Source organism: Palaemon carinicauda, chromosome 26 (genome assembly GCF_036898095.1).
Source record: "Palaemon carinicauda isolate YSFRI2023 chromosome 26, ASM3689809v2, whole genome shotgun sequence".
Taxonomy (NCBI): Eukaryota; Metazoa; Arthropoda; class Malacostraca; order Decapoda; family Palaemonidae; genus Palaemon; species Palaemon carinicauda.
In genome coordinates, this window is record NC_090750.1 from 62964914 (window position 1) to 62978741 (window position 13828).

Below are 13828 nucleotides of genomic sequence, written 5' to 3' on the forward strand. Positions count from 1 at the left end.
AGTATGAACAACGCTACATGAGAGCCCATGAAGCTCACTAACTCACTTGTCAGAGGTTAAGTCGAGCAAGAAACCCATTCAAGGGAAGGTTTCTATGTGAGGTAAGACTCAAACAGCTCAAAGGGATACTTTTCAAGGATCACTAGACCTTATTACCATCCAAGGATGGTGATCTCTCAGAGGAAAAGTCTATTCAAACCTCCATATGAGTATGGAGAGCTCTGCCGAGGCGGCAATATCAACTTCTTTTGGCCTAAAGACCTGACTTTAAGGTTGAGTGATGGGCTCTCACCACTAGTCCCGAGAAGAGCTTTTGTCTTTGGAGGTAAAGTAAATATTCGGATAACTCTGCCATAGAGGATACGAGAAAAAAGCCCACTTCCTAATCATAGATGATAGACGATCTTAGCCTGTTGAAAGCGTTTTCAGCGTAAAGGTTGTGCAGTAAGCGCAATTGGCAGTGTAGTTGGTTATTGTAGCGTTCTGGAGGCATTGTAAACGTAAGCTGTGCAGTTAGTGCACATGGTTTGGCACAATGAAATAGGTGATTCCCAGCAATCTCCTGACTTATCTCGTGCAACGTTGCGCAAAAAGTCTCTCTTCTGAGAGATGCTAGATAACCTCCCCTAGCAAATTTTAAGTGATTCCACAGTCATGGGATATCTGGGTGTGTGGCTGGTGGAACATGTTAGGCTGAAGAGGCAATACCCTCAGTCTCTATCCAGAAGGGGTAAAAGGCACAGGTACCATTCTACTCATGGTCCTCTTGACGCTGTTAGAGTCATACTGAGTTTTGAGTGGCTAAGACTCGATTCAAGAGATTCCTTATCAAGCAGAACAACGAGAAAGCTTAAGACGTCAAGGAAATTCCAGGAATGTTAGAAGGTATCCTTGAACACTGCTTCCCAGTCTGACATTGGCGAGTGGAATATTGGAAGTTTCCAATTAGTGAGGTTGCTAACAGGTTGACTATAGGAGAACCCCTCAAGTCAGGGTCATGATTGCTATCTAAGGATGTAAAGACCATTCCCGGTCAATGATCTGCATCCTCCAGCTCAGTTTGTCTGCTCCCAATGTTTTTTTGCCACCTGGAATTAGGAGGGCTGTTAGAGTGATTGGGTCGAATGCTGCCCACCAGTAGACCTCTACTGCACTGCAATTGTTCAATGGCTACTTTCCTCTTGGTACGGGTAGAAGAGACTCTTTAGCTATGGTAAGCAGCTCTTCTGAGAGATGGACACTCCAAAATCAAACCATTGTTCTCTAGTCTTGGGTAGTGCCATAGCCTCTGTACCATGGTCTTCCACTGTCTTGGGTTAAGAGTTCTCTTGCTTGAGGGTACACTCAAACAAAATCATTGTTCTCATGGTCTTCAGTTCCTGACTACCCTCTTAATTTCTTGAACAAAAACTTGTAGTCTATTAAATTTCTTAATCCTGATCTTGATATTAATCTCTGACCCCATGGTTCAATTAATTAATGATGTAGAATCACTTAAATATTTGAGAACTATGATCTCTTTAACAGGATCTTTAGAATTTGAGTTTAATGAAAGATTAAAAAAAAAAAGATAATCAAACAACGGCTAGGTTGAGTAAAATTTGGAAATCAAATTGCCTGAAATTACATGTAAAATTCAGGCTATACATCTGTTTAGTGAGATCGGTGTTACTGTATGGGCATGAGTCATGGTATGACAATGAAACAATATCCAACAGATTTTGTGGATTTGAGAACAAACCCCTCAGAGGAATATGGGGAGTTAAATAGTGGGATAGGATTAGAAATGGAACTAAAAGAAAGATTACACGAGTACCTTATGTTATGAGATCATGATGAGGGGTAGATGAAGATGGTTTGGGCATGCTCTTTGCACTTCCCAAGAGAGATTAGTTCACCAAACTTTTAACTGGGCTCAGCAAGGCACTAGAATAGTTGGAAGCTCCAGGCCTACATGACTGAGGACTAAGAAGTGTTAAGAAAATGATGAATGGAGAAAAATTGATTTAAAAGCTCAAGATATAGACGACTAGGAAAATCTAACCAAGGCCCTTTGCATCAATAGACGTAGGAGGAGATGATGATGATGAAAGATAAAGGTACCCTGTTGATCATCTTGTTTACCTCCATAAAGGCAAGACTGCTATACCCCAAGAGAGAGGAAGAAGAAAAGAAAAAGGCCAGTCATTCTTACCTTTCATCCTTGAACTTAGATCTCGACTACTACCAAGGGTCTGAAGGTAAAGGTATCCATGGACATTGGGGCATACTCCCGTAGGTAGTAGGAGGTGAAGCTTGTCTGGCACTTCCAGACTCCTGCCTTCAACACTTGCACTACAGACAGATTTTTATTGAAGGTTAGGGTGATGCCAATCATAGATATCCTACCACTAGATGCCGCGAGACCCGTACCGGCCTATGGTACTGCATACGTGAAGACCGCTGCCATCTTGAGGCGGTGGAGATGGGCAATGGCTAGCATGGTGATCAATGTAAATAAACGTCGCACACAGCCACATGTCTGCCCATGGGAAAAACATCATCATAGCACTAGTAAAAAAAAAAAGCAACCTGAAAGTAAGACTGCCACCATCTTGGATCAGGGGAGATGGGCAGTGGCCAGCATGGTGATCAATGTAAATAAATGTCCCACACAGCCACATGTCTGCCCATGGAGAAGACATCATCAAAGCACAAGTAAAAAAAAAAGTAACCTGAAAGTAAAATGTAAAATGCATCAATTGAGCCAAAGCAGGAAACGGGGAAGAGTACATCAATACACCACCAAAGCCTCAGTCAAAGTAAAGGTATCACTACCTGTCGGGTAAGCCGTGTTTACCTAGTAGAAAAGCTTGATAGCTGTTCCAGCTTCACTGAAGTCAAACTCCTATAAAAGGTCAAATGTTTTTATTATGTATAGGAACAAATGAGCAGTAGGGCAGAGCAAAATTACTATCTATACTTGGATAACAACAAATTACTTTACAACAACAAATTACTTTACAACAACAAATTACTTTACAGCATAATGGCATTACAGTACTGTTTTCTAAAAGCATCTACAATGTATGGTTCACTATTCAGCACTATTGATAGATTTCACGTACCTGTATCATGAATATCATTCGACAATAATTATTTGAAAACAGATTTTCTAAAACAATCATTCAAAAAAGTTATTCAAATAGAAAGTTTTTCGAAACAATATTTCCTCAGAATATTTCATCCCTTCAAAGATGGCTAAATACACTTTAGATGAAAAATGCAAGCCTATTCTTTAAATTCATGGTTTCTCATTCATGAAAGACACACGTTAACCCTTTTACCCCCAGGCTATTTGGAAATTTCCAACCCTTAACCCCCATGAGGTTATTTTTTTTCCCAGCACATTTTGCAGTATATATTTTTTAAATTGCTCTAACAGCCTTAATTTTTGTCATAGAGAAGTCAGGTTGGTCTCATTCTCTTGGAAAATGCCTGAATTTCCTAAAAAAAAAAAAAATGATCAAAAATATGAAATAAAATTTTTTATAGCATTTCTTTGCAAGGACGTACCGGTACGTCCATGGGGGTAAAGGGATGGCTTTTGTGAAACGTACCAGTACGTCCTTTGGGAGTAAAAGGGTTAATACAAGATATATTGAAAGTTCGCATCGTATTGAAAAAGCTACACTATTACTCATGACAGTGAAGTGATTAGAGTTTCTTGTGAACATAATCACTCTGGCGATGCCATAAATGTCGAAGTGCATAGTTTTATGAACAGAGTGAAAAATGATGCTTAAGAAGCCTGTGACTGTCCTCATTATCTCATTTCTATTGCTGCCTCGCATTCAAGGGAAAGTCCTGCGCATTCTTTACCAGCAATAAGGCCTATGGAAGAACTACTGTATTCATAATGTAATTAATCCTATTCAAAGGAGGGAAATTATTTTCACTAATGAGCAGATTAAAATTAATAAAGGGATTTTGACGTAGGAAAAATCTATTTCTGGGCGAGAGACCCGTGCCGCCCAGAGAAATGCTCCTTTTACATCATTTCTTACCTTAGAAATGATGTAAAAGGAGCATTTCACTGGGCGGCACAGGTCGGAGCCCAGAAAAGGGGAGCAATTTTACAATACAATATGATTCAGGCCCTTACAATGCTAGGATACTAACTTTTTTGAGTCAAAATAATTTGAATACTTGAGAACAGTGAACATTTACAAGTAGATGGGACATTTAAAACTGTACCTCAGCTTTTTGAACAATTATATACAGTATAGTACGTGTTGTGATGAATAACTTAACCCTTTTACCCCCAAAGGACGTACTGGTACGTTTCACAAAAGCCATCCCTTTACCCCCATGGACGTACCGGTACGTTCTTGCAAAAAAAAATGCTATAAAATTTTTTTTTTTTATATTTTTGATAATTTTTTGAGAAAATTCAGGCATTTTCCAAGAGAATGAGACCAACCTGACCTCTCTATGACAAAAATTAAGGCTGCTAGAGCAATTTAAAAAAAATATACTGCAAAATGTGCTGGGAAAAAAATAACCCCCTGGGGGTTAAGGGTTGGAAATTTCCAAATAGCTGGGGGGTAAAAGGGTTAATCATTCTGGTTGTTTATGCCTTACTTTCAGATAAAAGGGCAGAAATTTGTAGACAATTCTTTGCTTAAATTAGGTCTTATGGTTCCAAATTTATAAGTTTCAACTGTAACGTCAGATTTTGTACTTGTAACTATAACTGCTGTTAAAGAATTCAACAAAGCTTCTCGTTATGGATGTCTTTTTTTTACTAGCGGCAACCTTTAACGAGTATTCAGTAGTAGATAATTTGTGAGTTGTAACACAACTTGAATTTATAAAAAAAAATTTTCTTACCATGAATATGTTTCAATACAGATATTTGTATTACAAATAATTGTCTTATCTTTTGTGTATTTGTTTTTAATTATTTTTATATTTTTGTTTTTATAAAGAATTTTGCATTTCAAATACTTACCATTTCATATAACTGTCACTCCGAATAACTTTCATTCTAATAATTTTCCATTCAAATAAATGTTTTTCAAATACATGTTTTCAAATAATAGTTTTTGAACAATTATTTTCTAATAATGTTCTCAATCACATTCCACACTACAGTACTTTTACAAAAAAATACCTAGATAAAAAGATACGCACAAGATAAAAGTTGAAGCTAGTCCCAACTTTGTTACTGCAGTAGAGGGAAGGAAACTCATAACTTTAGATGCCAAGAAGCTACGATGCCTAAATGAGGGGCCTTCAAGACACTACATACCCAAACTACAGTGATTTGAGGATCTGTAAAGGAAAAAAGAATTACACTACTTGGTGCCAGCAAATGACAGTACAAAATACAATGGGGTACAAAAATAAAATACAAAGATATAGTGGAAAAAAGGTAACTATTGTAACATCAAGAATTAGAAAAAAGAAACTTAAAGTACAGTACTATAAGGCAATTTAGATCCAAAGCCATGCTCATAATACTATTAAGAAAGGTAGACGAACATTAATCCTAATTGTGAAATTCAAAATAAAGTTTCAAGTATTTTTTCTGTATTTCATTTGAAATATTGCATTTTACTCATGTCTAAATGTTGAATGCATGAAGATGATGAATAGAGAAGTATTTGGGTACTTTGTATGTCAGCGGCCAGTTCCTCACTAGTACATAAAAAATGGACACCTACTAACCTAAACTTCCCCCCTAACCTAACCTACAAGTTGTGCCCTTACCTATGTACCTAACAAGGGGAGGGGGGGGGGGCTGACGCCCTCCTGCGACCCTCCTTACACTGCCGTATTCTAAGTTAGTCATAATAATACATAGAGGTGGCCGCTATCATAAATACACCCCTTGATTTAAAAGCCAAAGATAGAGACGACTGATGAAATCTAACGGAGGCCTTTTGCGTCAATAGGCGTAGGAGGAGATGATAATGATGATGATGATGATGAGGATAAGGGGAGAACAGAAATTATTCCAGTATTATTGTAACTACTTTCTGTAGAAAAAAATCTGTTCTCATTGAAAATGACACTATTTCCGAGTTAAATGAGCATCGCCACGAGTCAGTGCAAATGTGCCTCATTAAATGATTGGGTATAGTAAGTAAACCTAACGGCGACAGTCATCCTAAAAATAAATTTATAGGGGGTGTATGCATAATAGCGGCCACCTGTATGTTTGATTACGGTTAACTTAGAATACGGCAGTGTAGGGCGGGAGGTAAGGCCCCCGTTAGATCAGTAATTAAGGACAGAGCTTGTAGGTTAGGTTAGGGGGGAAAGTTTAGGCTAGTTGATGTCCATTTTTAATCCACACGGGAGGAACTGGCCGCTGATATACAAAGGCTCCAAATAAATTTATAGTTTGGGATTGGACGAGTCCTTCCATTCTACCGGTAGCTTACAAGTCTGCATGATTTGCTATTTTAAGATTGTCTACAAAATTTTAGTTCTACACGGAGTTGGACTAACCTATGTATTTGAGATAGGAAAATAAGTTATCTCTTCACCTTATAGGTTTTAAGCACAAAAGCGGAAACTCCAATCAGATGAACAAAACGTTTCTTGGGGTGTATGATAGCGGCCACCTGCATATATGGTGACAGCCAACTAAGAATACGGCAGTGTAGGGGGGGGTCGCAAGGGGGCATTAGCACCTCCGTTAGGTAAGTAGGTAAGGACACGGCTCGTAGATTAGGTTAGGGGGGAAGTTTAGGTTAGTTGGTGACCATTTTTTAATGCAAGCGGGAGGAACTGGCCGCTATTATACAAAGGCTCCCGTTATTCGTTTCATTCTCTACGAGGGCTTTTCTGTGTAAGTAGATATCTAAATACCGGTCGAGATATTACATTGAAATGCAATTAAAGCTAAAATATTTCAAAGATATATTTTTGTAATCAAATTATTTCGAAATTTTAGCAAATGTCCATAAAACTCTACTCTACTGTGTAAGTAGATATCTAAATACCTGTCGAGATATTACATTGAAATGCAATTAAAGCTAAAATATTTCAAAGATATATTTTTGTAATCAAATTATTTCGAAATTTTAGCAAATGTCCATAAAACTCTACTCTACTGTGTAAGTAGATATCTAAATACCGGTCGAGATATTACATTGAAATGCAATTAAAGCTAAAATATTTCAAAGATATATTTTTGTAATCAAATTATTTCGAAATTTTAGCAAATGTCCATAAAACTCTACTCTACTGTGTAAGTAGATATCTAAATACCTGTCGAGATATTACATTGAAATGCAATTAAAGCTAAAATATTACAAAGATATATTTTTGTAATCAAAATATTTAGAAATTTTAGCAAATGTCCATAAAACTGTATGGTTAAATAACAAATATGTATCCCAAATTATGAATACCACGAAGATACCTTTTGACATTGAAGCGCCGACCTTGTTTACATTCTATCAGCTGATTTTTACGCAGGCGCAGAACAAACACAAACATTGTTACCAACTTTCTTTATTATTATTATTATTATTATTATTATTATTATTACTATCCAAGCTACAACCCTAGTTGGAAAAGCAAGGTGCTATAAGCCCAGGGGCTCCAACAGGGAAAAATAGCCCAGTGAGGAAAGGAAATAAGGAAATAAATAAATGAAGAGAACAAATTAACAATAAATCATTCTAAAAACAGTAACAACGTCAAAACAGTCATGACATATATAAACTATTAACAACATCAAAAACAAATATGTCATAAATAAACTATAAAAAGACTCATGTCCGCCTGGTCAACAAAAAAGCATTTGCTCCAACTTTGAACTTTTGAAGTTCTACTGATTCAACCACCCGATTAGGAAGATCATTCCACAACTTGGTCACAGCTGGAATAAAACTTCTAGAGTACTGCGTAGTATTGAGCCTCGTGATGGAGAAGGCCTGGCTATTAGAATTAACTGCCTGCCTAGTATTACGAACAGAGGCAGAAATTTCATTGGTAATAATCGTGATTACAATACAGAAAAACTAACCCCTTTAACTAATAAACATAATTATTGATTCTTTCACGGCATTTTAAAGTTTGCAGTGCCATGTGGTTCTTGTAATTTTAAGTGCAATAGATTATCGCTTTCAAGTGCGTAATAAAAGAAAATTATACCGTAATTAATAAAAGGAACCTATTTAAGAACCAACCTTCAAAAAATCAACATGTTTGAGCTAAGGTTTCAAAGACGCACAGTTTCTATTCACTATTACATGTTAACAAAAATATAAAATATACTTAGCGACTTTGAACTTTCCAAATTGGTGGCTCCTTGGAATTGTAGAAGTTGGTTCCTTCTTATTCTTTAAATCACTTAATTTTTTAGAGAAAGTACTGTTTATCTGGCGGAGGTTTTAGTTCTACTTCTCTGAAGGAAAAATACTCGCCCCATTTTAACTAGTTTTTCGGAAGAGCTAAACGGTAACAATCGATTATTTACATATAAGATCTATTTATTTATTAATTATTCATTTAATTTAAAAAGAACGAAATATACTTCACAATACTTAATTAATTTGATTAGTATTTCGTCTCTTATCATTTACTAAAGTTAGACACATTTCCATGCCAACCCTGAAATTTCTTTTATTTTACAACAGTAAGTAATACGTGAAATTCTGTGTGAATGCTCGTAAAATTTCAAGCATTGTATTGGTGTTTATTTTGTGGTCTGTTTATCTTATCTGATACCATTCCCTACGAAACTGGCTTACTGCAGGAAGCTTTCTTCTTCACCCAGGGGGTTACTGCACTGTAATTGAGTGGCCACTTTCCTCTTAGTAAGGATAGAAGGGACTCTTTAGCTATGGTAAGCAGCTCTTCTAGGAGAAGGACACTCCAGAATCAAACCATTGTTCTCTAGTCTTGAGTGGTGCCATAGCCTCTGTACCATGGTCTTCCACTGTCTTGGAGTAGAGTTCTCTTGCTTGAGGGTACACTCGAGCACTCTATTCTATCTTATTTCTCTTCCTCTTGTTTTGTTAAAGATTTTATAGTTTATATAGATATTTATTTAAATGTTGCTGTTCTTAAAATGTTTTATTTTCCTTTTTTCCTTTCCTCTCTGGGCTATTTTCCCTGTTGGAGCCCCTGGGCTTATAGCATTCTGCTTTTCCAACTAGGGTATGTAACATAACCATGGAGAACAATAATATCAAAAGACTTCTGAATCTAAACTATAGATATTTTGTTATGGTTTTAACAGTTTTAAACATTAACATAGGATAGATGATCAACATTTACGATTACTTAATATCCACATCCAAAACTTCGCAAATGAAGAATTCGCCTTATACTATAAAACATTAACATTTCTATCAATTATTAATAATTTAGGCTAGTCTCTATTGTCTTAAATTTGGTTCTAATTCGAATTTGCTCGATGATCAATGTCTTGAGTTTCCTTAGTTCATAAAGTTAATGAATTTCGAAGTATATTTTTATCATGGTCACCAGTAGGCCTACTCTACCTTAATTTTTTAATTTACATTACCGTCTTCTGATATACTATCCTTATCCTCTCCTGTAAGCATGGATTAAATATGTAAAGCACCTTTTCGAATTATTATTGCTGTTATGATTATCATTTATCTTAATTATGGTAGTAGTACAAGTAAAGAATAAAGTCTTACTTTTTATAGGGCGGGTTAATTATATGAAGTCTTTCAAGAAGAAACTGAACCCTTTCATATTTCCTGTTATATTATCATAGATATGACAATCACACTAACCCTCGCAGGTTCCAGGTTCTTCGTCGCTCATTTCACAGCACTATGATAGTACTGTTGGGAAATTATTGCAAGTGCAGGCTACTGCAAGTGCAAAGCACTACTATCTGCAAAGAAATATGTTAAATACTGGTACATTTCACAAAAGCCATCCCTTTACCCCCATGGACGTACCGGTACGTCCTTGCAAAAAAATGCTATAATTTTTTTTTTTTCATATTTTTGATAATTTTTTGAGAAAATTCGGGCATTTTCCAAGAGAATGAGACCAACTTGACCTCTCTATGACAAAAATTAAGTCTGTTAGAGCATTTAAAAAAAAAATATGCTGCAAAATATGCTGGGGAAAAAATAACTCCCTGGGGGTTAAGGGTTGGAAATTTCCAAATAGCCTGGGGGTAAAAGGGTTAATGTCATTAGTTTTATCTCCCCTACACATGCAGCATAACTTGCTTACTTTTATTTTCAACTTCCATAACAACTCTAGTTGGAAAAAGCAGGATGCTATATTTATGCCCAGGGGCTCCAACAGGGAAAATAGCCCAGTGAGGAAAGGAAACAAGGAAAGAAAAAATATTCTAAGAAGAATAACAACATTGAAATAAATATCTCTTATATAAATTATCAAAACTTTAACGAAACAAGAGGAAGAGAAATAAGATAGCATAGTGTGCCCGAGTGTACCCACAAGCAAGAGAACTCTAACCCAAGGCAGTAGAAGACCATGGTAGAGGCTATGGCACTATCCAAGACCAGAAAACAATGGTTTGATTTTGGAGTGTCCTCCTAGAAGAGCTGCTTACAATAGCTAAAGGGTCTCTTCTACCCTTACCGAGAGGAAAGTGACCACTGGACAATTACTGTGCAGTAACCACTTGGATGAAGAAGAATTGTTTGGTAATCTCAGTGTTGTCAATTGTAAGAGGACAGAGGATACTATATAAAGAATAGGCCAGGCTATTCGATGTGTGGTTGTGTGTGTGTGTAGACAAAGGGAAAATGAACCGTAACCAGAGAGAAGGGTCCAATGTAGTACTGCCTGGCCAGTCAAAAGACCTCATAATTCTCTAGCGGTAGTATCTCAATGGGGGGCTGGTGCCCTGGCCAACCTACTACCTATAGTTAAAGGAAATAATGTGGAACAATTGTAGAGGGAATTTATAAGAGTAGATTTATACTTGAAAATGATCTACAGTAACTTAAGTTGCTCTAAAACTGAAAAAATGTCATTTCTAATTATTATTCACTTCCTGTTTAATCGTTGCTCACTCTATCTACGTCACTGCAGACTGGTTATAACTGCAGAGCTTGATAACGAGTCATAGTTCTTGTTTATTTTCGATCTCCCCCTACCCAGGACCCAAAAGACAGTTGCCAATTATTCAGCTCTTTATTCTCGAGTGTCCAGACCTCAGCGACGAAAGAAGAAAAATAGTGGAATTGCAACAGCCGTATGAAGAAGAAAAGAAGAAAATAATAGGAAACGTGCTGTTCAAGAAAGAAGGAATAGAGAAAAGAAAAGAATATATCCATCAAATGTGGAAAAAAGAGAGAAGAAAATAAAAGAATTAGAATAAAGAAGAAAACCAAGGTGCCGATGGAGAGGAGAATCCCTCCGCCCAACAATATTTTTTTCTGCTATTTGTAATTGTTTTGATATCTCAGTTGAGTGCTTTCATACATATTTTCAATTTTAGATTTTTACCTTGTCATATAAGTTTAGAAAATAGCTCTAAAACCACACACACACACACACACACACACACACACACACACACACACACACACACACACACATATATATATATATATATATATATATATATATATATATATATATATATATATATATATATATATATGATAAATTTTGCACATTTTTTACGTGTTTTTCATATTCAAATAAGCCATATATATTTTTGATACATTAATGTCTGGATTCTCTTAACGACCTCGGGATCAGAGCCCCAGGCGAAATCACACAAAGACAAGAGCTTGGGTCCGGCCGGGAATCGAACCCTGGTCGGCAAGCTTGTATAGACAGTGACTAAGCCACTTGGCCACGAAATGTAGGATAAAAGTCTCCGACATGATGTAAGGTGTTTGCCAAGTTTTCATCACCACGCTGGCCAGTGCTGATTGGTGAAGGTGGTGATCGCTCACAGCAAACCAATCTAGTATGTGTGTCCCCAACTAGTACAATTTTGCTGATCATGGCGGTACACAAACTCTTTCACCACGTTGAGGTATCCCCACTCAGACAGGGCACACACACACACACACACACACACACACACACACACACACACACATATATATATATATATATATATATATATATATATATATATATATATATATATATATATATATATATATGAAATATATATATATATATATATATATATATATATATATATATATATATATATATATATATATATATATATATATATATATATATATACACACACACACACACATATAAATATATATATATATATATACATATATATATATATATATATATATATATATATATATATATATATATATATATATATATATATATATATGTATATATATATATATATATATATATATATATATATATATATATATATATATATATATATATACTGTATATCATCAGCCATGCATATAGTTGTGTTTAGTGAATCACAGGAAGAATTGCAAAAGATGATAGGACGAGAAAGCAGAAACGCAGGACTGAAAACGAATATGAGTAAAACTAAGATAATGTCCAATGAAAATACAGAGCGAAAACGTATAATCTCAAGTTGTTAAAGTATTCCCCATTAATATTAATTTCTACATTTTCCCAATATAAATTCTTAAAAAACTGTTTCTAGGCAGAGCGTGAATAGTTAAGGAGAGATGGGGTGTTCTTGTTAACTAATTTCTTAATTGGAATTTTATTACTATTTTAATGTAAGCTAATTTTAGGATTACTTCACTTTCCGTACACATATATCCTCAGGCGTTCTAATATACGATTAAATCATTCCTTTATGGGCTTTCATTACTGCTGAATCTTGACAGAATGAGAAACTTTCTCATAACACACACACACACACACACACACACACATATATATATATATATATATATATATATATATATATATATATATATATATATATATATATATATATATATATATATATATAAAACCACGGTATTAGACTATTTTTCATATTCTTCCGAGTGTTTTATTTCCTATCATTTACAGGCAACCGATTACTCTTCGAAGATATCGAGTGCGTATTATTATTATTATTATTATTATTATTATTATTATTATTATTATTATTATTATTATTATTATTATTATTATTATTATTATTATTATCCAAGCTACAACCAAAGATAAGTTAAGTCTTCCTTGTATTGAACCAAAGACATTTTTAAATATCCTTAGTGTTTCACAGGGGGATACCAAATGCTCATTGTTTGTCTAATATAATTAACTAGGTTTATTTTAGTCAATACTAGTTTTTACAGCTATATTTTAGCTGCTTATTAGTTGCAGATGATTATTCTCTGTTGTTTTCTTCATTCTTGCACAAGTTAAAACAAATCACCCTGCTTCCTGAAGGCTGGATTTTACCTTTAGTCTGGCTGTCTTACAATTTAGTTGAGACAATTCACTGAATTCATTGAATTTCATATTTACAAGGGAGTACATTGGCTCCAAGAAGGGGCCAGATCTCCTACTAAAATAGAAGAATATGGAGAAAAAGAATTAATTATCCAACAGAGGAATTAGGATTAAATTTAGTCTCTAAACCCACATACATGTTCTTTTGTAAAGAGACTACATTTAATGCAACGATTTTGTCATAGACAAACCACAGGAGGTTGTTTTGACTATAAATAAATGTATTTAAATGGAAATGGTTTTAATAAAGTGTGATATATATATATTTTGCACTATAAAAACAATATCAATGGAAGGGGGGGAGCATGGATATTGTTTGAACTAAAGGTACTAAGCCTCATGTGGGTGAGTGAACATATCATTCATTACATTCGGTGAA

The 13828-nt window shown here is 35.1% G+C and overlaps 1 protein-coding gene across 4 annotated transcripts in view; it reads right to left on the bottom strand.

The window, feature by feature from the left end:
- Positions 1 to 5339, bottom strand: part of LOC137619541 (protein SERAC1-like) — a 74929-nt gene extending 69590 nt beyond the window's left edge. For 3 of the 4 annotated variants that reach the window (XR_011039927.1, XM_068349634.1, XM_068349633.1), the window contains exon 1: positions 5176 to 5339. Coding sequence is in view for 2 of the 4 variants with exons in the window: in XM_068349634.1 (XP_068205735.1) it covers positions 5176 to 5234 (59 nt within the window). In the remaining 2 variants the exon portion in view is untranslated. The remainder of the gene's footprint in view (positions 1 to 5175) is intronic. The other variant, XM_068349635.1, reaches the window with a different exon arrangement.
- Between the last annotated feature and the right edge of the window lie 8489 nt (positions 5340 to 13828).